Consider the following 27,889-nt stretch of genomic DNA (forward strand, 5'->3'; position numbering starts at 1 on the left):
CAATAGAACCAGTATGAGGAGAATATACTTGTTCATGCTAATCAGCATGACCATGGAAGAGTCACCACTTACAGAATGTAAGTTTTCTCCTTAAGGCAAGCCCCTGTGAGTTCATAGGGAGCACTGAGAGCTGTCAAAAGCCACATCTTTCTACTGTTTTTGCAATGTACTGACAGCTGAGCATTTTTTCTGTTGCTTAAAGCTCAGCTTTATGTTGAAATCTAGTCATGTATCACTACAAAACTTCATGTGTACAGACATTTCAGTCATCATTTAGCATCAGAATCGTGACCCTAATGACTCCTTTTTTTAAAGTGTTGAAGTCAATTTTGAAATGCAGGATAGAAGTGCCTAGAGGCCAACTTTGAGATCAGAAATTCATTTTGTTGATCTCCAGGCAGTGCGTAACAGCAACTACTCTACTGATAAACTTCAGCTAGGTGTAAATGAACACAGTTTTGGAAAGGAAGTTAGAAAGGCAGAGGTAATTGCTTAGGAAGTAAGTGGCAAAGCTAAATTTGGATTTTTACTTTGCCAGTTCCAGGCTATTCATCTACTAGGCCATGCTTTCCTTGTATACAGGCTGTAACATCACACATGCGAATGGCAAATATGGTAGTTTATGAATACTTTATATTGCCTGTGAGGCCGTTTTAAAATATTGACATAATTCTTTAAGTGCCTTTTTTCTTGAGTACATACTATTTTTTTTTTTCAACCAGTCATTAAAAGATGAATTGAACAGATTCACAGGACTCTTCCTCTCCTATGGTCCTTCTCAATTACTGCATCTGTTATACCTCTGGAACCCAATGCAGGGCAGTAATCTGTTCTTGCAACTCTCAGGGTGGTTTCCTGACTATTGAATGTCCCGTTAAGGAAAAACATATGAGAGATTTCTGTAAGTGTAGGTTTGCAACAACAAAACCTGCTTTTATTATTCATAGGAAAAGTTAGGACCAGATGTGGTCTTATCAACGAAGCTACTATAAAACCTTTAGTTACTAGATATGAAGCATCTTATGCCCTGGACATTTCAATAACAGGCAAGGTGTTTGCCATTAATGTGTGATCATGGAGTTTAAGGGTTTTAAAATTTGTGACACAGATGAGTTTGTTGCTTCATTATCTGGATTATTGTTGGATACAACAACGTTATCCTCAACTGGTTGAGCAGCATCTATATGGCAGTGCAGCGTGTGGTATATGTGTTTTCAGTGGGAGGGAAAACTTGGGAACGTTAGCCCAATCTCTAAACAGAAGTGTTGAGAGGAGCCTCCACATGTCTTAGCTCAGGAGCTGGGGAGAAGAGCAAAGCCCTTTGGACTGAAAGCTTTTGACCATGTCTAAAAGGTGACTGTTTCTCCAGTCCGGGATAAACTTGTTAGTCTATTGCAGAACAGGTGAAGATTGGTAGCAGAATTGCAAAGACCCCCCTCTGTTCAAGTTCCTTCTCGAAACAGTTGAATTGTAGGCAGGTGGGTGGTGAAGGTCTCTAGGAGTTAGTTTTGGGATCCATCTATTTATAGTATTTTTATTAATTTGATAAGAGTAATACACGAGTACAAAAGCAATAGAAACATGATGGAATTAAGGGACTCAACGCTTGTGCTTGGCTATCTGATTGGAGGGCCTGTTGTTTGGAAATGTCTGTCCCAAAGATGAAGCCCTCAAGCTTGTAAATCCTGGAATTTCCTGCAAGAGTAGCAGTGTCACTGTTCTACATGTTTGCTGGCCACCCATTCCCAGGAGGAATGAATTTCCACTGGTACAGCAAAGAGGTGCTGTGATGGTGCGGAAGACTGAGACTATTAAGTGAAAGTAAGCTAAAGGGCCCAGGCTGGCTTAGGTTATGAGCTGGGAGGAGGGTTTGGTAGTGCTAACTACAGTGGTACGCACCAAGGGAGGTGGAAGGGTTATTCATGCTTAAATTGTAACACTGGCATAGAAACAGAAGAGTATTAATAGTCAGTGAATTAATTTGGGCTGGAAATCAGCAAAAAGGTGTTTTGAACATCAGAAGAAACTTCGTAGCAACCCTGTAGTGCAAGAGATAGCAAAAAATCCTTACTTGTCTTTAGATCCACTAATCTGTGGATTGGATTCCTGATGAAGATTGTGGTGTGGAAGGAGGGGAGTATATGACTTGATGCAGGAAGGTGTCCATTTTGGTTCTATATCCAGTTTCTCTATTGATCTCAAGAAATTCTGAAGTTTTATTTTGGCTATGTAGTTAAAAATGACAAGTATACTGGTGGCTTTTTTATTGGAAATTAAGAAATGTGATTTTATCTCACCTGATTTTTCCTTGTCCGTTTTGACATAGTGTATAAAGTAAGAGAAGTTGAAATTGGTGTGTGAGAGAGAAGGGAGTGAGTTTGTTCAGTACACTTGAGTTATGTGAAATACTTGCCTAGAAGGAACCCAGCATGTCCCACTTAGTTAGCTGGCTAAAATAACCGTAGGGAACAGCTGGGCATCTTAGCACTATCAGTTTCACGTAACCTGTTTTTAGGACGCCCATCTGGGATGCACTCAGGGACTGGTATTTCTTTGGAAGACCTGTTTTGCAGTTAGGAGTTCATCAGCTGTGACTCTTAATTAAACAGATTGCAAGGCAGCTATTCTTAAGGGCATTGTGTTCAGTATTCTCTGACTAGTAGGGATAGTCACACATCTGAAATTCATAGGGGGCGGGAAAAAAAATGAGATCATTTGTAGATTGGCTATCATAGTGTAAAAGTGTTCTGTTTCCAGATCTTTAGGGTACGGTTTCCAGCGCAGCTCCCAGAAGCAGCCAACGGGTGCTACAATCTTTGGCTTTGCTTTGGGAAATGTCAGGAAACTTCAGGACCTTCTGGGCTCAAGGTCCAGGAACACCGAGGAAAGCCTGGCAGCCCTCTGAGGAACTTGAGGGTGCCTGCTGCTGTTAGGCCAGGACAAAGGTGAGGGAGACCAGTAAAGGTGTGAGCCCAGGGAACCTCTAGTGGCCTCTGACAAGCTCAGGGGCTTCTGACAAGTGTGAATAGCCAGCCCTTGAGCTAGGATGCCAGGGGCATGTGCTGCCGCTGCCCTCTGATAAAGGAGTGTCAGGCACCCTTTTCACCCTTACTCTTAAGTAAGTGCCTGTATAGTAACACACACGGTACGGGGAATAAACAAGATGAATTAGAGAAGCGTGTCTGCTTGCAGGGCTGTGTGTGGTCTTACGGGCATCATGGAGATGTGGTGGGATGGCTCCCACGACTAAGTGTTGTAATGGAAAGGTAGCTGATCTTTAGGAAGGACAGGCTGAGGAGATGAGATGATGTTGTCAGTGACCAGATGGATTGCATGGAGCCCTACCTGGGGATGGATGACCAGATGTTCATGGGTTAGCGTTAGAGGGAAGACAGGGCTAGGTGATATTATAGTGGGGGTCTGCTACAGGCCACCTGACCAGGAAGAATGGGAGATGGTGCACAAGACCCTCTACAGACAAACAGGAGCAGCCTCACATTCACTACCCCTCATGGGGGACTTTCACCATTAAGAGCACTGTTTTTTTATTTTTTCTTTTTTTTTCTTAAAGTGTCTATTTGGTAGAGTACCATGAGATAAAGCCCTGGAGGGGAAAGGGGCCCAAGAAAGCTGTCTAACATTCAGGGATCACCTGCAAGGAGTGATGCATTGTCACAAAGAGGAAGTCAGGTAAAAATACCAGGAGGCCTGCATGGATGAACAAGGAGCTCCTGGCCAAACTCAAGACACAAGAAGGAAACTACAGAGAGTGGAAGCAAGGACTTGTAGCCTGGGAGGAATACAGACCCATTGTCTGAACAGCCAGGGATCAAGTTAGGAAAGCTAAAGCCCAGATGGAATTTAATCTGGCCAAGGACATCAGGGGCAACAAGAAAGGCTTCTGCAAGTACCTCAATGACAGAAGGAACACTAGGGAAAATATGGGCCCTCTCCTGAAGGAAACAGGAGACCTGTTTACCTGGGGCAGTGCAAAGGCCAAGGTACTCCATGCTGCTTGCAGTGCAGACAGGCAATGTTATCATGGTACTCAAGGCCAGGGAATATTTGGGCAGACTGACCATTCCTAAGACCATGGGCCCTGATGGGTTGCACCCATGAGTGCTGAAGGAGCTGGCAGATGTGATTGTGAGGCTGCTTTCTGTAACTACTTGATCACAGTAACTGGGAGAAGTGCCTGAAGACTGGAGGAAAGCAAATGCCTTGCCCTATCTTCAGAAAGTGTGAGAGAGAGGACCCAGGGAACTACTGGTTGTTTAGCCATACCTTGATCCCTGGCAAGGTGATGGAACAACTAATTCTGGAAACAATTTCAGGCACATGAAGGAGCAGAAAATCAAGACCAGTCAGCATGGATTCACCAAGGGGAATTCATGACTAACTGTCATGGTTTTGGTTGGGACAGAGTTAATTTTCTTTATAGAGGCTCAGATGATGCTGTGTTTTGGTTTGTGAATGAAAACAGTGGTGATAACATGCTGCTGGTTTTAGGTGTTGCAGAGCAGTGCTTACACAGAGCCAAGGATTTTTCTGCTTCTCATGCTTTCCTGCCAGCGAGGAGGCTGAGGGTGCACGAGAAGAAATTGGTAGGTGACACAGCCAGTACAGCTGGCCCAAGTTGGCAAAGTGATGTCCCATGCCATGTGGTGCCGTGCTCAGCAGTAAAAGCTGGGGTATAGAAGGAGGAAGGGGGGGTTGTTTATACTGATGGTGTTTGTCTTCCCAAGAAACTGCTACGCTTGATGAGCCCTGCTTCGCTTGCAGGTGGCCAAACACCTGCCTGCCGATGGGAAGCAGCAAGTGAATTATTTGTTTTGCTTTGCTTGCACATGTGGCTTTTGCTTTACCTAGTAAACTGTCTTTTTCTCAAGCCATGAGTTATTGCAGTTTCACCTTTCTGATTCTCTCCCTCATCCAACCTGGGAGAGTGAGCGAGCAGCTGTGTGGCACTGAGCTGCCTGCTAGAGTTAAACCAGAACATGGACTAACCCGACAAGCTTCTGTAATGAAATCACCAATGTGATAGATGGGCGGGAGGCAATGGATGTTGCCTACCTGGGCTTCAGTAGGGCCTTTTACACTGTCCCTCGTAGAGAAGCTGTTGGAGGTGCGGGCTGGATAAGCACACTGAGGTGGTTCAAAAACTGGCTGAAGGGCCAGTACCAGCAGCTTGTAGTCAGTGGTGCAAAGTGTAGATGTAGGCCAGTAACAGGTGGAGGGTCAGTACTGGGTCAGTCTTGTTTAGCATCTTCATTAACAACCTGGATGATGGGATGGAGTGCACCGTCAGTAAATTCATTGATGACACAAAGCTTGGGGAGGTAGCTGACTCACTAGAGGGCCTCATAGCCATCCAGAGGGACCTTAACAGGCGGGAGAAATGGCCTGTCTGGCTGAATCTCGTGCAGTTCAACATGGAGAATTGCAGTCCTGCCCCTGGGTAGGAACAGTCCCAGGCACCAGGACATGCTGGGGGTCACCCAGCTGGAAAGCAGCTCTGCATAAATGGACCTGGGGGAACTGCTGGGCACCAAGTTGAGCATGAGTCAGCAATGTGCCCTTGCCACTAAGAAAGCTATCGTTTTTCTTGGCTGCATTAGGCAAAGTACGGACAGTAGGGACCCTCCCCCTCTACTCAGCAATGGTGAGGCCACACCTGTAGTACTGTGTCCAGTTGTGGGCCCCCCAGTACAAGAGAGACCTGGACACACTGGAGAGTCCAGTGCAGGGCTACCGCTATGATCAAGGGACTGGAACATAGAATCATGGACTCATAGAATGGTTTGGATTGGAAGGGACCCTAAAGATTATCTAATTCCAACCCTCTGCCATGGGCAGGGACACCTTCCACTAGGCCATGTTTTTCAAAGCCCCGTGCAGCCTGGCCTTAAATGCTTCATGTTGAGCGTCTCGTCAACTAACACCCCCAGGTTCTTCTCCTCAGAGCTGCTCGCAGTCCATTTTCCACCCAGCCAGTTCTGGTTTCCCTGGAACCTTCTTTTCTCCAGGCTGAACAACCCTGGCTCCCTCAGCCTGTCTTCAGAAGGAGAAGTGCTCTAGACCCTTGATATCTTTGTGGTCCTTCTTGTGCTGGGATCCCCAGAGCACCTCTCCTGGGACTATACAGCAGTCACAGTGCTGCAGAATAAAGAGAATCCATATTTTATGAAAACATCTTTAATAATAAGCATCAATTCAAAGAATGCTTAAGGTTGGAACGTGTCTCTGGAGGTCATCTGGTCCAACCACCCTGCTCAAGCAGGGACATCCAGAGCAGGTTGCCCAGGACCATGTCCAGGCAGCTTTTGAAGATCTCCAAGGAGGTATACTCCACCACCCAACAGTAAATTCGTTCCTGATGTTCAGAGGGAAACTCCTGTGTTTTGGTTTGTGCCACTTGTGTCTTGTCTTGGCACTGAGCATCACTGAAAACAATTCATGTTGGTGTGGGTCCAGAGGAGGGCCGTGAAAACATTCACAGTAGTGGAGCACCTCTTCTGTGAATAAAGGTGGAGAGGGTTGGTTTTCTTCAGCATGGAGAAGAGAAGGCTCCAGGGACACCTTGTTGCAGCCTTTCAATACTTAAAGGCTTCTAACAAAGACTGAGAAAGAGTTTTTACCCGGGCCTGTAGCAACAGGACAAGGGGTAAGAGTTTTAAACTGAAAGAGGGTAGATTTAGACTGGACATAAGGAAGAAACATTTCACTATGAGGGTGATGAGACTCTGGAACAGGACAGTGGGCAGTAGCCCAGAGAGGTTGTGGACACCCTATCACTAGAATTGTTCAGAGTCAGGTTGGATGGGCCTTTGGGCTGCCTGATCTAATGGAAGATATTCCTGCCTGTGGCAGGAGTTTTGACTAGATGATCCTTAAAGGTCCCATCCAACCCAAATCACTCTACGATTCAAGCTGGTAGTTCGGAGCTGGCTTAAATATAAAAGTTCATTTATTTTTTCCGTTTAAAAGATATGATCTCTTAAGTCAATTCATCTGAGATATAATAGGGTTTCCCTTATATAAATTACTCTTCTCTATAAACAGTTGCCGTGTTTGGAAATGTATCACCTGGAAGTTACTTGTATATATTTCCAATTTAATAGGAACAACCTGAACCACATTCCAGAATTTCTTAATTTATAATGTGGAGCTCACGATGTGTCAAGTTACTGTGAATCAACATACCACATGAGATATCTTTGCATTGCAAAAGTTTTGCTTTAGACGAGAGTGCATGTCCAGTTAAATGAGAAGCTTAAGTTAATGTTCCTTGCCTTTGCAAATGGCAGTGTGTATGCATATAGTTAGCAAATTACTGTAAATTAGTTGAGCTATGTTAAGCTTAAATTTGTTTTAGGTCTGTGTAAACTGTTTGTCAGCTGGAGAAATGTCAGAGGTCTGAAGTAATTCGTGTTTGAATTTAGTATATTATGTGTTCCTAGAATGATTGACATATTTAGCAAGTACAGAAAATACAGGAGACCTGTACTGGAAACAGTAACAGCCTTCTCTCTTCGATTTCTTTCTTTTTTTTTTTTTTTCTTTTTTCTTTTTTTTTTTTTAATTCCTGTAAGAAGCCAGTCATAGCCACTGTATTGGCAGGTTCTAGCCAGAGTGCCTCTGTACTTGGGGAGCAAACACGTTGTTTTGTCCTACCCAGTGTACCACTGTGATTCTGTGAGAGCTGGCTGTGGAGGACCTCTAGGGATGCTTGAGGCTAAGCTTGCACAGCTGGAGTTAACCACACTCCAACCTCGTGCAGGTGGCATCACCGTACTCAGTGCTCTGCTCCTTCTGACCACTGACAGCCCCACTCCTGTCAGACAGCAAAGGGGAAGCAGTGGTAACTGCTTGCGTATAACTTTGTATTGTTAGTTGTATTAACAGTCACTATTTCACAAAGGCAATAAATACCCAAACTCCTTAACACAGTGCAATTATTGTGTGTTAATGTGTTTAGTTTGTCCTGACCATAGCCACGACATTAATAATAATAAAAACTTCCAGAAAGCCAGGAGACATCTGAAAACAGTAGCTGGATAGAGTGCAGAGGACTTGAAAAAAGCCTTAGTTTTCTCTGTCAAAATACATAGTACTTGCTGATCACATTACAATATTTGTTATATATCCGTAGCAGACATAGTGACTGAGTGAAATGCTTTGAGATATCATCTTTGAGTCATTCGTAAAAGTACCTAAATACTTGAATAGTTAAGCACTATGTTAAAACGTAGGCATTTAAAACAACATGTCTTCAGCATGGTTTTGGAGATAGTTTTCCCTGATGGGAGCAGGAAACTTAACTGGCATTGCCTAAAAAACCTAATACTTTAAAATATTTAGAAAAGATGCTTGATTGCTTATCCACAGCCTAAGCAGATTGTTGTGTTGTAAGGTGAGTGACTGTCAGCTTTAAATAACAATTGGGAACGAATTCACAACTTATATTTTTAGTTTTCAAGGAAATGATCTTCTTAAGCCATTAAACAAATCTAAGTCCAGGGACAGAACTACTTTTGTACAAGTAAGTGCAAGAGAATGGTGATGCTATCAGCAAATCAGTAGTATTACAGTAGTTAATGCTTTGACCTTCTTGAATACTAATGGATAGCAGTGAGCTGCTGTTTTGCTGTAGAAAAGCAAATGTCTAGCTTGTGTTCTGTATCCTTCTGTGGCTAGTGGTTCAGTCACCTGTATCACCTAGGTGCAGGATTACAGAATGGTTTATATTCTGCAGGTCTCATTTGATGGGTTAAGAAGTATAGTAAAGCAAGCAAGCTCTTATTTTCTTGTTACTGTTGAAAAGATGCAGTTTCTTGTCAGTGTTCGAGTTTTGTCAATCTCTGTTGGACCAAACACCCAAAATGTGAAAGAATTAACCCATTAATAAACTTCAGAAGTAAAATCTGAGAGGAAGAGGGAGAAGAAGAGAGGAGACCAATGAAGGAAAAGAAGAAATAAAACAGGTTATTTACATTATTTACAGAGGAATGATAGGAAACCAGGAAATACGGCTGGCATGTCGAGTGGATGACAGGTTTTAATTGTGCTGAAAAGCTGGCCTTTTTGAGTCTCAGTAAATACTTATCATTTAACATCTTAAAATGTTGTTTCAGTGTATTTACTATGTAAGCCACCCTAGTAGTGAGCTACTGCTTTAAAAATTAAGAGCAATGATAGTACTGAAGCTACCTGTGATACAAATAATTCCCAGTCCAGCTCAGCTGACAGGACAAATACATTTTCTCATGCTTAGCTGGTGGAATTGCTAGATACATTATCAACAGCAAAGCATTGCATGAAAAAAAGCTTATGAATATGCAGGAAAAAGAAAGCTCTAGAAGGTGGAGTTAGTTTGGATCACTAAGTTCATAATAGATTGGCAGCGTCTGTCTGTCAAGAAGCAACAATAAATGTTTTGATATAGGTATTAAAATACGATTTCAAATGTGTTGCTACAGACGCTCTTCTACAAGAACAACCTTTGTCTCCTCAGGATGTTGTTACAAGGTCTTTGTGGAGAACACAGGCCCCCTGGTTGATCACAGCTAAAAATGTGTCATTTGAGCTGTTGTTTGCAGTGCTCTGAAGGTGTAGGCTGTATGGCAGTGGTCTGCATAAACAAGTAAATAGGGCAAAATGATTTTGGGGTAGGCTTAAATTTGTTAGGCAAAGCTCCACGTATTACCGGGAAGGGGAAATAATTGAAAACAATGTCTGTAAAATGAACAACCGGACAATTTGCACAAGTTGTTGCTTATCGAGGTTTCATGTGATTCCAGCAAGATAAATCAAATGTCATGGTGACCTTACAAACTAACTAACTAACTAACTAAATAAAGCAGACATTCCATGAAGAGTCGTTATGATAAAGATTAGTTCTAGCTGTGCATAGTATGTGTACCGCTACATTCAGAAAAAGAACAGGGAAGAGAAGTGGGTCAGAAGATAAAAGTATTTTCTGCCCAGATTTCTCAACTTCTTACTGTCATAGACTTGTACTTAAGAATTTTAATGGATAAATGAGTTGTCTCTCATCTTCGTATTTGAATTAGAGTATTTGTGGAGGGTACATATTGCACTGGGAAGCTTTGTGCTGACATCTTTGAAAGACTGATGTACTTCAAGTGAATAATCAATATATGACTGAAAACTACTATTTAGTAGTAAAAGCTTAAGAACAAAGTGTACTTAAAGTTTTTGTTGTAAAGCAACTTTTTTTTTCAACAAGACTGTTTCTGTGCTTTAGGTAAAGGCGCTGAAAGAGAAGATTGAATCAGAAAGGGGGAAAGATGCTTTTCCAGTAGCTGGCCAAAAACTAATTTATGCAGGTAATAGATATTTTCAAGATGTTGTATCTGAACCTACCATATTTTTTCTGTTCTTCTTTGACTTTGATTTGAATGTTAAATCTTCTAAATATGTTAAATTCTGAAAGGCAAACAAGTTTAATCAAAAAGAAAACCAGCAACAAACCTCATTGTCAAGGGGAGCTCTCAATCTTATATCAGATTTTTTGGGGTTTTAATTCTGTGTTTCTGTTGTTATTTGTGCTCTCATAGCATAATACACTAACAGTTTTAGTCTTGGGTGCTGTAAAAAAAACATATTTAAGCAGATAGCATTTTCTGTTATGGGTTAACTCTTTTCTTTTATTCAGTTTATTTTGTGTATATACCTGAAGCATTCCTCCCTGTACCTCAGACAGTTTAATAGATTATTTCTTGTAGATTGACAACAGACACCCACTACCAAACCCATGTCTTTTAATTACAAGTACCTTTGTTTCTGCAATTTGTAATACTTCTAAATTGTCACTAAAAACATGTATTATGTAATAGCAAAAAGCAGGCTAATGTCAGATAGAGACATGAAATTACTAGGTTTGTACTAATACATAATAATATATATATAATATATATATAATATAATATATATATATAATTCACATAATTGGTGAAATTTTGTGGTAATATTTTTCTGTCATCTTCTACCTGACTGGTCTGTTCTGTTACTAATACATAGAGACGGATTTTGTTTTCACTTCATATCAACATTCCATCCCACGACTCACGCTTCTACTGCTTTTTCCTCTCAAGTCACGGTTGAAAGAAATTTTGGTGGTCTACTTTTCCAGCTTTCTGCTTTGTAAGCAGTACTGGCTTTCCACTTTTAGTAAGATAAAGACACTCATCGTGGTAGAAAGATGAAAATCATAAGATGAGTCCAGAGTCTCTACTTGTTTGAAGGGCTTCCTACAACTATGTTTCTTAGCAAATTTTGTCCCTTGGCCTTGAGTGAAGAGAATGCACATCAAGAACGTGAGCGTGACAGTCACATATATAATAAAGACACATGAACAAGGTAGAAGGCCTCATGTGATATATATAATTGTATGACATTGTTAGTATTTTGTGATTAAAAAAAAATCAGGGATTGCGTAAGATAATACAATGTGGTTTGCATATTTTCAAAAGCCAGAATTCATCTGCAGCATTGTATAATCCACAAGCAGTAGAAAATATAAAAAACAAGATTTAAAATTGAAGTGTACTCTTAGTAATGGTTCTCTCATATTTTCAGAACCCTGTCTTTGCTCCTCAAAGATGAATTTTATTTTTTATCTTGGACAAGAGATACAACAGGGGTGCAATGGTGATATTTTTACATGGATTAAAATGAACTTCAGAAGTTTCGTACTTTGGTAAAGTGATATCCCAGCTGAACCTGATAAGAAATACCCCATTTTTAACTAAAATGGTTTCTTATTAAAAAAAAAAAAGAAAGAAAAAAAAAGTTACTGCTAGTCAGCAGTGATTAGTAATCTCTTGTGTTGTCATCTATATCAGTCTAGAAACCCTGAGAGCAGCGTGTCCAGAGAAGATAGGATGTCTGCAAATATGTGTTGTGCAAGCTCCTTCCCCAAAGTGCTTATACAGCAGAAAAGTGGAAATAAGCCTGTGTAGGTTGTGAGTCAGATGCCACACCACCTGCTACATGCATTATTACTACTACAGTATATATAATACATTCTTGATTATTTGACCTGAAAGGCCAAGATAAAACCACTGGGGACTAGGACAGTACCACCTAATTTGTGTTGTAAGTGCCATAATATTTGTGTACATTTCTTGTTTTCCTTGCAATCATCAGTATAAGGATGTCTCCTACTAGTTAAAGTTAAATGATATATTCCACCATGACTGAGGATGGTTTTGAAGGTGTGTATTTTAATCTTGAAATGGGAAGTGATCTTTGGCACTTCTTTGGAAAATGAATCAATTCAGAAAATTTGGAATCTTCCTCAGAAAATGAATCAATTAAAACTATAAAATATTTTCTGAAAACTTTGTAGTAGAATAAGCTGCTCTAAAACTCAGTGCGGTACAGACTTTATTTTATGATTTGTGGGATTTCCTTTGAAGTAACTTATTCTACAAAATGCCTGTGTGGTTTAATATATTCTTAAGTTCTTGTAGAAGTGAGGTAAATAGCCACAGTGCCATCTCTGTTTATAAAGCGTAAGAAGTGGTAGTATAAGAAGAAAAGATTTGTAGTTTTATCTGATCATTGTCTTTCATCCTTCTATCAAAGTAGCAGGATGTGGAACAGTCATAGCTTTTTCAAATGCTTTAGCCTTCTTTCAAGAATACATTTTTAAAGTTGTGAAGTCACGAACTTATCTCAAGTAGATAAACTTACACTGTGGCAGGGAACCATAAATAGTTCTCTAAATTTAAGTGCTAACAGAAGAGAACAGACAGGAATTTTCTCATTATGTCTAGAGTGTATAAGCAGGCATAAGTTACTCAGTTCAGCTTATTGTATGCTAAAATCTTTCCTTTGCATTACTTGTATCTCTGTGTTAAAAGTTAAATAAAGCTAGATTTTACACTTATGTTTTAAATGACTTGAAGCATATTCAACACTTTGAGCAAGTGTCAGGCTTTCTACCAAAATAGAAAGACTGTCTCCCATCTAACTAGTATGGGGACATCATAGGAGGAAAATTAGTAGGAGCTATACTGCCAAAACTTAATGGCCAGAAGACTTTGTACAGTTATTAGTGTTCATAAGCCTGCGTAAGACTTGTTTTTCTGTGTTTTTGGAAGTGTGTTTTTATAAGGGAAAACCAAGCTCATATAACAATCTGTTGAATGACCTGTTACGAACTTGCATCTGATTTATTTGCCAGGTAAAATTCTTAATGATGATACTGCTCTTAAAGAATACAAAATAGATGAGAAGAACTTTGTGGTGGTTATGGTGACAAAAGTGAGTAATCTTTATTTTTGAAAACAGAATTGCATTCGCTTTTTTTTTTTCATTATGATGAGTGATTGATTATACATGCCTTGAAACCAATGGATAGTGGTTATCTGAGAATTTTGGTCAGCAGTAAAATGACTGTTTGAATAGATTTGAAATACTACTTCTCAGACCTTGTGCAACCAAGTTGATTGTTGTTGCTGCTCTGTTCTGAATGTTTATACTGAAGAAAATATTTTCCACTGACAGACTTTGATTTTGCTATTCCTTCTTCCTTGTCTCTGGGATATCCCTCCAGGGATTTGCTTAAAAGGAAGACTGGAAGCTAGATTGTTACTAAACTGAATGTACAGAACTTCTTTCAGTCTCGCCCTGTTGCTTTTCAGCAGCTTAAACCTAGTGGCTTAACAGAAAACATATGTCAAAAAATCTTGGAGTTTTGAAGGACCTCAATGGCAAATTGAAGTGAATGATTCTGACACATATTTGAAGCATTTCTACTCAAGCTACTGATTTTCTAGGCATTCCAGACATTTGGAATTTGAATAAAACTGGCTTCATCTAAGTCTTGAGATACGAAGTTAATTTTGGAGTTAGAGGTCTTCTTCCTAACAAAGAAAACCCATGTTCCTGTGAAGTGAAAACACTTCACTCCTGTCCAGTGCTGGCTCATTATCTTCTCAATTTGAATGCAACTATTGTTGTACTGTTCCTGAGCAAACAAATGTTCTAGTCTGGTTTGCTGGGAGAAGAGGCATTTATCAGTGGAAGCAAAGAGGTATTGATAAGATTTCAGAGTTCATCTTTCATTTTATTTATAGCGTAAGAAACAAAGATCCCATGAAAAATTGCTAAATCCAATACCTTGTCATATCAAAGGACCTGTATTTTGGACTTGGACAGTTCTTCAGTATTGTGGTCCTTTTGTTAAGTCTTTAAGTTCATTTTTCCTACTTTTGAGTCTGTTCTGTACAAGAGTTGTCTGTTGCATAAGCACAACTGCAAACCTTTTCGGATACTCAGAACTATTTACATTTGAGCTTTTTTTCTTTTTTTTTCTATGAATACTTGTTAAAATCATGTTTACCATGTCTGCCCTGTTGGAAGCTATTCATTCTCAAACTCTCCTTTCAGACATAAGGAGGAAATACATTTTTCCTAGTTTAAGAAAACATTATCTGCAAGTGATTTGTCTTGAATAAGTAGTTGTGTTACGCTAAAGTTCAACGGTTCCTCTTGGTTAGGCAGGAGTGTGGCTCAGCCGTGTCAGTCCATAAGGGTATTTGTAGGTAAGGGACTACAGTTGATACAGTTTTCAAAAGCTTAATTCCATAACTTGGCCAGGGGCTGCAATCATTTATATCTAGTATGATTATTACATATTTGCAGTAGTGAGGCATGAAGATTAAATCACAGTTATATGTGAGCTTTTGCAAATCTAAATTTGTTGCTGTAGATCTAGTAACCCTTGATTCTGCTGTATTTTTGGTGGTCACTACTGAAGTCAAGCATGTGAAATGTTATGTAATGCTTTAAATGTAAAGACAGCATAAGTAAAACTTGTTTCAAGTTCAGTTTAAATCTGTTAGCCTTAATTCTTACCATCTCATGTTTCAGAAAATAGTATTTACAATGAAAAGTGATTTCTACCTTTATCACTTCTTTCCAAATGTGAGTGGTGAGAAAACCTTACGCTTGTTACACTTGCCAGAGTCTCTTGACAACTGTTTTAGTTTCATCTGAAAATGCACTTTTATAAAACACAATATTGTTTTCATATTTGGAGTATTGCAGTCTATAAATATTTAGACCTTATCTTTGCATTTCACATCATATGCAAACAGTGTGAATACTTAGGTATCTGAGTAAGCACTTGGGTGGCACTACCAGTTGCCTGTTTAAACACAATAAGGGGCACTATAGTTGATATGTTGGAATATTTTAACGTTATACTTGTTGAGGCAGCAATGTCAAGCACAAATGGTCTTAACAGAACTTAATCAATGTATTGACTATAGAAAGCATTGGTTTAGGAGTTTTGTGCTGTGTCTGAATTCTGTTGTCCTCCAATAGCCCAAAGCAGCAGCAACAGCAACTCAGCAGTCAAATTCTACTGCCACTGTCAGCTTGACAAGTGCAGCTCCCACACCAGTCCCTGCACCAACCCCTGTAGCTGCTCCTGTGCCAGCTCCTGTCCCTACCACTCCAGCACCAGCTGCAGTTGCTTGTGAGTCTGCACCTGTGAGTACTCCTAAAGACGAGAAGCCAGCAGAAAAACCACCTGAGGCACCAGCTGCTGTCAGCCCATCACCAAATGACAGGTATGAATGAGCTTTCAGTTTGGCTTCTGTGTCCATTTCTGTTGCTTCTAGTTTTGGCTTTAAGTTGAATTTTCCATTGCAGTGTTAGTCCAGTCATTTTTTCTGTTCTGCATAATTTTTTCTTTTTAACTCCAGTCTCTGACTAAAGTACAATATTACTGACTGTAGTGTGTACCCCTTTCCCCTTGTACCTTTTTGTGTGGGAATGTGGACTTTTGACTAAATCTGTGGAGTGGGGAGTTTAATGACACAGGGCTTATGCTCCCTTTAGGCATTTCAGAGTTACTGTGGCCCAGATTTTCTTTCAGATTGATACTCCCCAGTGTGGGGAGCTACTGTTAGCAAAGCTCTTAAAAGAAGTGTGTCCTGTCTTGTTCATAGACCTCTGGCTGTGTTTTCAATCATACTGGTTAGCTTTGAACCATGCTACTAAGTTCTGTGTTGCTGTAGGACTCTTAATTTTTGGAAAGAGCTTTTCCTTCTAAAATGTAGGCTATAGTATTGCTCTTGATCATGTAATATATTAAATCCACAAACTCATTCATTCTGAACAATACTTGGCCCATCTGCAGATAGTTGTGGGAGTTGGAATAGCTTTTAACCTCAATTCTCAACATTCAAGAAAATCAAGTGTGAGTTAGAGGTTACGTTCCTGTCCTATACTTCTGGCTTTGCTCACCTAAAATTGCTTAAGCATTGCATGGGATAAAAATGTTGTTAACTATAACCTAATGGCCCTCGAATTACTGCATAACATCAGGTCTTCATTTTTCATACACTGGCTTGCAATTATTTGTATATTATTTATGTGAGTGCTATTGCACAAGACATTAATTTTTGAAATGGTGGTATTTAAATACCATCAAATATTTATTTGATTTGGTGATGAGGAAACAAAATTTGCAATTGGCAAGTATCTTGAAAATCTCAGCACAGATTTCTTACACTAAATATATTAACTGTTGGTTTAATTTTGTAATTCTGAGAAATGGACATCTTTTTAATGTGGGATACAAATGAAACCTCAGTTGTCAATAGAATAACTTAAAAGTTTTAATGTTAACAAGTGGGATTTTTGCTGCTCAGTTTGTTCAGTGGGTTCAAAGATTAAATTAAATCTTTAGAACTGGAACACCTTTCCAGATCTTTCATGTAGAGACCGCAGTGTTGTAAAACCTGCATGCGGTAAGGCAGTCTCAGTGTAAAGATATAAAAGAAAGCAACAGAGTAATCTGACAAATACACTGTAGTTATCACCTCCCTGGATTTTTCTGACTACTTTTTGTTTTTGATTTGCTTTAGAAGTTAAATTACCTACACTGGTGAAGTTTTTTTTGACCCTTGGCTGGGCAAGCTGGTGTCTTCTTTTGCCTTTGATCTTTTTTAGTTGTCCTAAGTCTTACTGGCGATAGATACTCGTTAAGCATTCTAGCTAGAATGATTTTTTTCTCACCAAAAAAATGCATCTATGTGCCTTGTCAGATTTTTAATGGCATCTTCTGCAGACTGATTCAGGTTAATCTGATGATCTCTCACTAGCTGTTGTTAGGAGTTGCCAGCTCTGGTAGCCTGATAGATGTGAGGCTGCTGCAGCTCCATGTCCCCAGGTCCATGAAGTATCGAGATCAAGCACGTAGTCCCAGTAGAGGTATACTGTTCCCATCTGGCTGCTCAAGGGTGGAGCTCACTAGTGGAAAATACATGCATGCATACATATGTAGAATACGAATCCATCCAGTAACTGGCCTCAGTCTATTCCAGTAGCTGGACCCTAGATCTCCCAGCCTCCCCAGTTAGTATTTTTGCATGCAACCACCTGAGGTCTGCAACCTAAGTCCAGCTGCTGATATTCATGCTCACTTTGTACACATGTACACATGCACATGTGTGCATGGTGTGTCCATGCAGGAACTGTCTGTAGACATGTGTTATACCATGTAGCTGGTCTCTAGATCGCCTGGTTGCCCAGTTGCCTCATGCATAAAGACATGAACAAATAGATCTCTCCGCTGGCTGGTTGAGGCCTGTGACTGTACCTGTAGCTGACCCCTGGACATTACAGGCCCTTCAGCAGCTGACTCTGAGTCGCAGCCCTTCCATACCTAGCTCTCAAGCTTCTTAGCCGGCTCACCAGCTTATCGGGCTTGACATTCACTGGTGAATGCACACAGATGTGCATAGGCATCCACACAGTACGCATGCACTTCAGTCTCTTCATTTGCCAACATCCCAGGCATGTGGGCCCCTGTAGCTCCTTCTTCAGTGACTGGCATTTAGACCTCCATACACACACATGCACCAAGGACAGACACTCCTAATCATGAAAAAATGTTAAAAATAGAGTTTAATTAGGAGGTAGAACAGACTGGTGATCAGATGCAGGGCATGGCCAGTCAAGTGCTGTTTACATGTGACTGACCATTTTTAATCCTTTCTTCCCTCTTTTTTTCCCCACATAGTTCTCATCCACAGAGTGCCTTGATACTTCCCTTCCCCTGCCTTTTGCTCTTCTCCTAGATAATCCATAATAAGTCTTGCACAATCTCCAAACCCTTTTCCTGGCAATCCGTGTGTCCCATCATGCTGTAAGTAGCAATGCCCTGGGTCTGTAAGGAGACCTGGAGAGCCTCTCCTCTCCTGCTGACCCGTTGAGGGTGTCACCCTCAGTCCATGGGGCTGATCAGCTTCAGCTTGTAGCCCTGTCAGGAGCCAGGACAGGGGCTCCCTTGGCTCTGACTAGGCTATTGGGGTTCCTCAGCCTTCTGTTGTGCATCTGTGCTCCTTGGTGAGTCTTTTATCCTGTAACATAACTACTTTGATAACCTGAAAAAGAATGATTGCAAATATTAGCAGTTTATTTTATTGGAAAAGTGGGATACTGAGATTTTAATTAATGCTTCCCGCTGACCTTCTTGGGTACTCATTGAGGTCAGACTGAATTACACCAGTGACTAAGGGGAAGCAGTTAACGAGACTGCTGTGTACTTTTGAAAAATCCACAGTGTTCTCCCACCCTTTGAAGTATTCAAGCAAACAGATGGCTAATCCCTGAACAGATGGGTAAGAGCCAAAATATTGGGGAATAGAGGGGGGAGGTTGGTCTTTAAGTATTAAAAATGGTAGTATTGTAAGTTTGCAAAACCTTGTCTCACTATAAGTCCAAGAGAGAGATCTTTGGAAAGCCTGTTTTTTTTTTCTTTGGTTGTTTTTTTAAAGAAAAAACAAAAGGGGCCACTTAGAGTTACAGCTGCTGCTGCTATTTTTGAAAAATAGGAAGTTTTCCAAAGTTTTGTAATTACCATTGCACTTGTCTTCATCTTACAGTACAACAGGTGATACATCTCGATCAAATCTTTTTGAGGATGCTATAAGTGCACTTGGTAAGTGGAGTGTTTTTTTAATGTAGACATTATTTTGGTGCAGCAGAAACAAATGACGGATTAGCAGATATTGACATTCTCTTCTGTATCTGTCATTGTTAAAGTTATAATCGAAGTACGCTTCTTTAAGAATTGAAGTTAATATCTTAGAACCAGCATCGAGAATTCTTTACTGAAGAATATTTCACTTCATATATTTTTATTGTGTAAGAGGAAGATCCTTACCATTCCTTTTTTTTTTCCCATAATTTCTCTTCTAACTATTCAGTTTGCAGTGGCATGGGTAAAACAGTGGACGTAAATATGTATATGCTTTTCTTTTTACCTTTGCTTCCCATTGAGCAGGTCTGATAAAACGGCTGATAAAATGGCTGCCTTTATAATTTGCTTGTTTTAGCTTTGACAGTATTTTCAAAGTCTATACTTGATACATTTACACTAGATGAATTTACCTGCCTCTCTGTGGGCTGAGGAGTGAATGTCTCTGTATACTTACATTTAGTTCACTTTTCTTTGACGGTTTAAATGTCTTTGTTTCTTAGTGGAATAAACAGCATAAAAACAGAAGAAATTTCTGCAGCTCACTTATGCTTACTTTGGTAGATAGGAAATTTCTAGACAAACCCACACGCTCCTTACTACTTACTTAAATTTTTAGAGATTTTTTTAGAGCGTATCAAGTTAAGACACAGAAATAAAGAGGAGGGTAGATTTTTTTTTTCATTTTGTCTTTCACTGTAAACATTAAGCAGCATCCTAGTACAAAAAGTTAAACTAGTCAAAGAAAGTTTCACTTACATTTTTGTGTAGCAGTGTGGATGCTGTGTAGGCAGATGTTGTAAAAAAGAGTTGATTTAGGAGCAAGTATTGTTTAACCTGTACTGGTGGTAGCCACCAGGTTTAGTCTGTCTAACTGCAGATTAGAGTCTTGTGTTACGGCTGTTCAAGACTGAAGAACTGTGTGAGCTGAAATAGGTGATAGTTACTGTAGGAAACAAACACTTGAGTTTTGTTACATTCTAAGAGTTACTACTGGTACCAAAGGTGCTGCAGGCTTCTTTAAACATTCATTTTACCTTAATGGCAGAGATGTGGTCATCATAAATGTTGCCATAAACAATAATGACCAACAAGTTAAATTAAACCGATGGTCTTCATTCAGTTATCTTCGGAGCTGACCAATTTTTTTTTTTTAGCGTAGCAGAAGGAGAACACGTCACTTACCTAATTTATGTGCAAGTTCTTTGCTTAGTTCTTTGCTTAGTTTCTAGTGTAGTTAACCCATGTCCCTAACATTTTGGAAATACCGGGCATTGTGTGTAATTTTCTGGCTGAGTGTACTGGAAGGGTTATATGCCAAAACATTTTCAAAAGCAATAGGCATGAGCTCTCTGCTTCCTTTTCTTTAGAAACTGTTTTAAAAGGAACTTGCTTGCACAAATTCCTGTAGTATGTTTTTGCATCCTAAGTGGAATCCTACACGTGTTCTTACTGTCACTTCTCAGTTACATTGTCTGAACATAATTGACTTCACTTTAAAAACAGGAGTTGTTTTCTGTTGAATCACTTTTGTTTTCAGACATAAAGGCTGACTGGAAATCAGTGTGGGTTTGTGTGTTACAGAAAGATCTGCATGTCCTGCAGTTCTGTGCAACCATCCCTTTTACAGGAGCAGCCTGAGTTTTCTTTAGGGCATTGAACAAGAATTATTTTGGGGAGCATAATGAATTGGATTTCAAAGTTAATCCAACTTTAACATGTTATTTGAAAAACAGAAGCAAAGAGCAGAAACAGTTCAGAACTGACCTCACGAACATCCTTAGTTAACACTATGTAGAAAGAGATGTGACTATATCATGATACGGCTGATGTGCAATTCCTGAATTACTCTTGATCTTTAGCACTTGTGTAAGTAGACTGTGTATGGAGTACGTGTCTAGATACACAGTACTTCTGTTTGCTTTTTGCTTTTTTTTTTTTCTGTACAAAATCTATCATACTGTTCTGGTCTTTACATAGCCTGTATTGAAAAAGCACTACAGAAACAGAAATGTTTAAGAAGTGACTAATTAGATCAAAAGATAACCTGTGTGACCTTCATTAGTTCATTATCAACAGTAAAGGTAAACTGGTAGTATGCTGGAAAACATGAGCAGAATGTTAGTCAAAGCAACTATTGTTCCAGTACAGTGATTTTGATTTTTTTTTTTTTGCTTCTCTGAAGATATGTGCAGTAATATGTATCTTTAGAGCAAAGTTTGCATAACTGCTTATTTCTTTGAAAAAGTGAAGGTGTAAAATGTCTGAACTTGTAGTTTTGTGTAAACACAAGTACATACCATTCCTTAAACTCAGATTGATACTATTATTTTGAAGTCTGAGCAGTAAGAACTTAGATTAGCCAAGGGATGTCAATTCCTTATTTATCTTAATGGGTAATGCACAAGTATCTTTAAGCTAGAGCTGTTTTATTATTTGTTCTTGAGTATATTGCCCTCAGTCATACATCCACTGATTATTCAGAAGTATTCTTAAATGAAAACAAGCAATGCGCTTGTGCTACTCTTGGGTTGAGTTGAACAACTTCTCCCTCATGGTATAAAACATGAGATATTCTTTGGTTCTTCTAATTGTGACTTAGTGGTCTTAGTAGAGTAGCATTTGTTTCCTCTACATTTTTATAATCTGTTGTTTTTTATGGTTACTGTTAATTGTATCCTTTTCCTCCAAGTAACTCAAGTTTACAAAGTAAGTTTACAGTAAGTTTACAAAGTCAATAGTAGTGTTCCGCTAAAATCAGTAATATTTTTAGCTGGGGAAGGAACTGGTATTTTAGTTCCCGGATTTCTTTTTTTTTTTCCTTTTTTTTTCCCTTTCATTTTTTTCAGCTTTGTGTGGGAAGTAGCCTTTAAAATGTTGCTCAGCTGCAATTCAGAATATGGTAATTTTTCATTGGTGTTTTTGATTTTTTTAAAAACCTGCCGTCTGCTTTTAACATAAGAAAATGTGTTTTATTAAAAACTCATTTTACCTATGATACCATTAGTACAGTAATCATCTCTCCTCGAATCATCCATATATAATATGTGTACCTTTTTTTCTTGATGTCTGCAGGTATGGTCCAGTTTTAGTCCGTTTATAACCAGAAGGTGGGGAATTTGGTGTAATGGATATCTAGTCAAATATACATTAGTTTAGATAGTTCTCCTTAATCCTCACTAGGTTGAGAGATTCTTCTAGACGTAACTTCCAGTCTTCTGCCTGACTTGATTTGGTTCATGTTAAGTTGATTAAATTACTTTGCTTGTTGTCACCAGCGCATAGACAATAGGCTGTTATAACTTGGTTGTAAGTTTTTGTCATCTTTCTAATCATAGCTTAGTGTAAATGCTTTATCTGGGAACCTCTCAATGGCTAGAGTTTGACAAGCAGCTTTCTGGCTAGAAAGCCTGATTTCCAAGCTTACACTGCAGGAGACTTTTCTTAATTACATCAGGAATGGAATGGTAGCTGTAAGGATTGAACAGCATAGAAAGGGAATATAATCTCAACTATGAACACAAAAGTGTAAAAAGTTCTGCTTTTTTTTAATAGTATTTCACAGTGCGTTCATTACCTTGGAAGTCTACTGTTCCAATCAAATGCATAATGAAACCACCAGAATATATTTGGAGTTAAAGCCACAGAGCCATGGCAAGGTTAATACAAGGTGTTCTTTACTCTTCATTGAGTGACTCAGATTTGGGTAGAAGTGACATTTCTCCACTGAAACTTTTTTGTGCTTTTCTTTTGCCTTATTCCCTTAAAATGGTAATCATGTTACTTCTAGTGACAGGTCAGTCCTATGAGAATATGGTGACTGAAATCATGTCAATGGGCTATGAACGAGAGCAAGTAATTGCAGCATTGAGAGCCAGCTTCAACAATCCTGACAGAGCGGTGGAGTACCTTTTAATGGTGAGTAGTTTATTTCATGTGTACTCTGCTCTTTCATTGTTTAGTTTGTCCTCATTAAATGAGAATTTTAACTTTGATGTACTTGTTATTTTGAATATTGTTTTTCAGGATCATAATGTGCTGCTATAGGAAATAATGAAGTTGTCTTTAGCTACATTTATCACTACTTCTTTTTATTCTGTGTTGATTGTTGTGGTTATATCCGTAAAGTATGCCCAATTTCAGTGATAGTTGTAACTGCTAATGACTGGCTCAAGAAGTGATTGTTGTGACATATTAGTGACAGCACTAGCTGTATTTTTGTGTTAGTGTATGTAACTTCAAAAGGGCATCTTAAAAATTCATGTTTATCGTTCTTACTAATCATGCACAATGTTTATATTAATGTATTCTGCAAATAGATTCACGAGGCGTTTTTTTCTTTTTTTTTTTTTTTTAAGTGTGCTCAGTTTTTAACTGGTGTTTTAATTTAAGCAGCATTCTGGACAAGAAACAATTTCTTGTTTTACAGACATAGTTTCAAGGGTGAAATGAACCCTTCAAATACCTTGAACAGAATATGAGATAGACTGATAGGAAAGCTGATATCCTGACCTCTTGTAAAGCTTCTATTTTGTAAATGAATTTTTTCTTGAATAGTTATAACTACACATCACCAGCATGGCTGCTACTCACATTAATGATGCCAAGACTTTGTAACCCAAAATGTTTGTTGCCCATTTAAAAACTGTGAGTACATGGTTGTAGACAGTCAAGTTCTCGTGAGGTATTGGGCCAAACAAAGGTGATGAATATTGTGTTGCCCTGAGGGCAAATACCAGTCCAGCTGCTGTTCGCCTGAATATCTCAAATATTTGTTCTTCATGCTTTACAAGTGTTGGTTTTACTGTACGTTCATTGTGTATTTGGTCAGTGCATAAATCCAGTGCCTCCTAGAAGTGTTGCATTTGCTGTGCATGCCCCTGTTGTGTATGCTGTAGTGCCTTTACAGTCAGAATGGTATTTCCGTGCTCTAGCTTATTCCTGTTCAGAAAGCCCTGAACAGAAACAGAGCATCCTTGCAATGAATTTCAATGCATGGCATGTCTACCAAACTGATTAGGTCTGCTTGTACTCAGCAGTTCAACTCTTTTTCAGTAGGTCCTTACATTTAAAATGAGTCTTCCTGTTAACACAAACTGATCCCTTCCTGTTTCATGTTATCCCTTACTGAAAATATGTTCTCTTCATTCTTCTTCTAGCAGTTGGAAAAAGGAGTAGGGAGAAGGAGTTTTGCTCTTAGAGAACATATTAGTGGACATACTTCTCTTTTCCTCCTAGAAAAACACTGTTGCTGCAAAAAGTCTTTTAGATTGTTCTTAGTCTGATCTAAACATATTCCTTACCATCCTCCTGCATCAAGAAGGCTTTTCTTTAGTTGGTAGTGGTCCACTGATGGCACAGCTCTTTGATCTCATATTTTATCAGACTCCAAACAATCATCAGTCTTATCTTTTAGATACTTTGCAGAGTAGCGTTAGGAATTTGAGCTCTTAAGTGTATTCCACTATCCTGCTTTAAAGAGTCGGTATGAAAGGTGTGCCTGTAAACTGTTGGAAAGAAAAGGTCAAGAGAGTATCAGTGCTTAAACTGTAGCTGTTCCCTAGATTAGCACTGAAGATTCCACTTGCTGTCAGTAATTCAGATGACAAGCTGTTCAGTTTTCATGGCTGAGGATCTAGATTCTCTGTAATCCTATATGCCTCAGCTGTGTTTGTTGGAGGTTCCAGTTCCAAAACACTGTTTCTTATGCCTCAGACGCGTCTTTGGGAGGCGTTTAGATTCAAATCTGGTTTTGACCCAAGGATTTCCTAATCCTTAATTAGGAAGGAGTTCTGTCTTTCATCCAACCATCAGACCATTGGTTGCAACCTCTTTGTTTGGGAATGTGTATATTCCTTGGGCTGGGCCTGATGTGGTTATTATGTGCCCCTGTGGTGAAAAATGTCAGCTAAAAAACTGCTCCAGTGCTTATTTAAACTGTAAACAGATTAAATCCACCGTAAGGCAAAAATGCCCTTCTCACAGTCCAAGCACTGTTTACATTCCAAATTAATTTTATGTGAATTAATACCATAATAAATTGATTAAAATGAATGATGATAAATTGATTAATTTTATGTGAATTGATTTTATGTGAATTGATTTATTATGTTTTGTATAGCTGAATAAACCAGGTGCATACATCTCACTAGTCTCATCTGAGTACCATCATACATAGTCTCGTTTTTTTTGGGTAGTTAGACTTCAAGATTGTATTAAAGAGTTGAGAAAATGTTCAAAATGATAAATTCTCTAAGTAAATTTGGTTAGAGTAGTTTCCATAGTGCTTCTATTTGAGAGCAGCCTTAAAGTTTAAACAAACATCTGCTGTTTGGTATGGATACAGATTGCAATGACTACATAAGCCTGTGAATACATGAAGTGAACCTGCAGTTTCAGGAGATTGATCCCAAATTCATAGAATCATGGAGCCATAGAATGGTTTGGGTTGGAAGGGACCTCAAAAATTATCTGGTTCCACACCCTCTGCCATGGGCTGGGACACCTCCCACTAGACCAGGTTGCCTAGAGCCACATACCACTTGGATTTCAACACTTCTACGTCCAGAGATGGAGCATCCGCCACTTCTCAGGGCAATCTGTTCCACTGCCTTACCATCCTTATGGCAAAGAATTTCTTCCTAATGTCTAATCTAAATCTGCCCTCTTTTAGTTTAAAAATGTTACCCCTTGTCCTGTCACTACGTACTCCATCATACAATAGTTTATACATTATGTTTGGATTCCTAGAAATAACTGATTTGATGTGAAAAGGTATTTATGCAGTGCTCTGTAAAGCAGTGCTAAAAGAGAGAGTTACAAATCATGTCATGAATGTAATTTTCTCCCCCCTCCGTGGAAGGATGGAAGTGTAGCAAGGTGATCAAGACAGACAAAGGTAATAAAGTGTGTGACTGGAAAAAATGCATTCATTACACCAAGTGGCTTAAATGTGGACTTAAATGTGGACTTAAAGTGGACTTAAATATGGACTCAGTGTGTTAGTTGGCTTATATCTTGATGTGCTTCTTTAGATAAGGCAAGGTTTTTCCTGGAACACTGTGCAGTTCTACCTGTTTAGATGTGGCCTTTATATTATCTGCATATTTGTCCCTTTTGTTCAGCTACAGCAATGAACGTATCATGTGAAGAACACATGTTACAGCAGAATTTTCAATCTACATTACCTACCACTGACTTCTATGGTAGGTTTACCTAACCTCTTATTTGTCTGGTTACAGTGATGTGGTGGTTTAACCCTGGTAGGCAGCTAAGCACCATGAGTTCGCTTGCTCACTTCCCCACAGCGGGATGGAGAAGAGAATCAGAATAGTAAAAATGAGAACACTTGTGGGATGAGATAAAGACAGTTTAATAGGTGAAGCAAAAGCTGCTTGCACAAGTGAAACAGAACTAGGAATTCATTCACCGCTTCCCATCAACAGGCAGATGTTTATTTGTTTCCAGGAAAGCTTCATTACGTATAAAGTTTATTTGGGAAGACATATGCTGTAACTCTGAACATCTTCTCTTTCTTACTCTTCTCCCAAATCTTCTATTATTGAGCATAGCACCATGTGGTATGGAATATCCTTTTGGGCAGGCAGGGTCCGATGGCTGTGTCCCCTCGCAGATCCGTGTGCACCCCCAGCCTCCTCGCTGGCAGGGTGGTGTGAGAAACTGAAAAGTCGTTAGCTCTGTGCAAACACTGCTCTGCAGCAACTAAAAACATCAGTGTGTTATCAACAATATTTACAGACGCAAAATGTAGACTCATACAACTACAGTGAAGAAATTAACTCCATCCCAGTCAAAAACAGTACCACTAATATTCTGTGTTTTTTTTCCACCCTCCCTATTCCTTATGTCTAGCTGTTCCCAAATGGAAGGGTGCTTTTTTTCCTTTGCGTTAGGTGAAATATGTTCTGTTACACCAGTGCTGTTGCCTTCCCAGACTGTTCTCAATTTTTTGTGCCCTGGAATTTCAGTGCTTTGAGGTAAAAGATCTTGTATAGTCTTGTCCCTTTGGGGTTGGGTTTAACATAACTTCACCAGTTGATTCTCTCTGTGTGTAAGGAGGTTTACTGCTCTTTGGAGTGTGCCTCTTTTGGGTTCCTCTCTGGCAATTCCCCTTACCTGTACAACAAGGCTGTAGTCATATAGGAATCTTTCTACGTGTCTATCACACACTAAGGTGCAAGAGGTTGCTCTGAAGAAGGGCACAAAGGTAGTTTGTAGGCTGCAGGGAGGAGGATGGAAAGGGCAAATTTGGTGCAGGAATTCAGTGACAAGAGCATGGTTAGGGTGGTAAGGGTTTCCTTGTAGGACAAAGGTAGTAGGGTAAGGTCTGTCTGGGCTGCATAACCTGCATTCTAATGTAGTATAATTTGTCATTTCTAGATTTATTAGGTTCATTGCCTTGAGCAATTCATAAATAGGTAATGCTGTTTGCGTACAGCAAACTAAACAAAATACAAATTAACTATTTCTCTTTACTGCTGGAAGTTTGATAACCTGACGTCCTTTTCACACATAAGATAGAGTAAATGACAACCGTCAAGCTGTTCAGTTGAAAAAAGAGGTTCAGAGAGCTATGATCTTATCTCTCCTTAATATCTTGCCAGAAAAATGGATCAACTATGTGGCTATAATCTCAGCTAGCATTGTGTACTATGATTCTGTTGCTGTAATGTAACTTTAACTAAATGCAGTGTTATAATATGTCATGGTGTTATGAAAATAAACTTTTCTACTTATGTCAAATACTTGGGAACACAATTCAAAGCAAGTATTTGTTTACCGACTTGAATGTGCTTTTAAACTGATGCATTACATGCTTTACCAGCTAGCTATACAAACCAC

At 39.3% G+C, this 27,889-nt stretch overlaps 1 protein-coding gene across 3 annotated transcripts in view; it reads left to right on the top strand.

The window, feature by feature from the left end:
• Positions 1 to 27,889, top strand: part of RAD23B (RAD23 homolog B, nucleotide excision repair protein) — a 42,099-nt gene that overhangs the window by 7,405 nt on the left and 6,805 nt on the right. For 2 of the 3 annotated variants that reach the window (XM_083816323.1, XM_083816324.1), the window contains exons 2-6: positions 10,268 to 10,349; positions 13,214 to 13,293; positions 15,361 to 15,608; positions 18,933 to 18,988; positions 22,818 to 22,945. In XM_083816323.1, coding sequence (XP_083672449.1) covers positions 10,268 to 10,349; positions 13,214 to 13,293; positions 15,361 to 15,608; positions 18,933 to 18,988; positions 22,818 to 22,945 — 594 coding nt within the window. Of the gene's footprint in view, positions 1 to 10,267; positions 10,350 to 11,867; positions 12,121 to 13,213; positions 13,294 to 15,360; positions 15,609 to 18,932; positions 18,989 to 22,817; positions 22,946 to 27,889 lie in introns of those variants that run through there. The other variant, XM_083816325.1, reaches the window with a different exon arrangement.

This window comes from Anser anser (assembly GCF_964211835.1).
Source record: "Anser anser genome assembly, chromosome: Z".
Taxonomy (NCBI): domain Eukaryota; kingdom Metazoa; phylum Chordata; class Aves; order Anseriformes; family Anatidae; genus Anser; species Anser anser.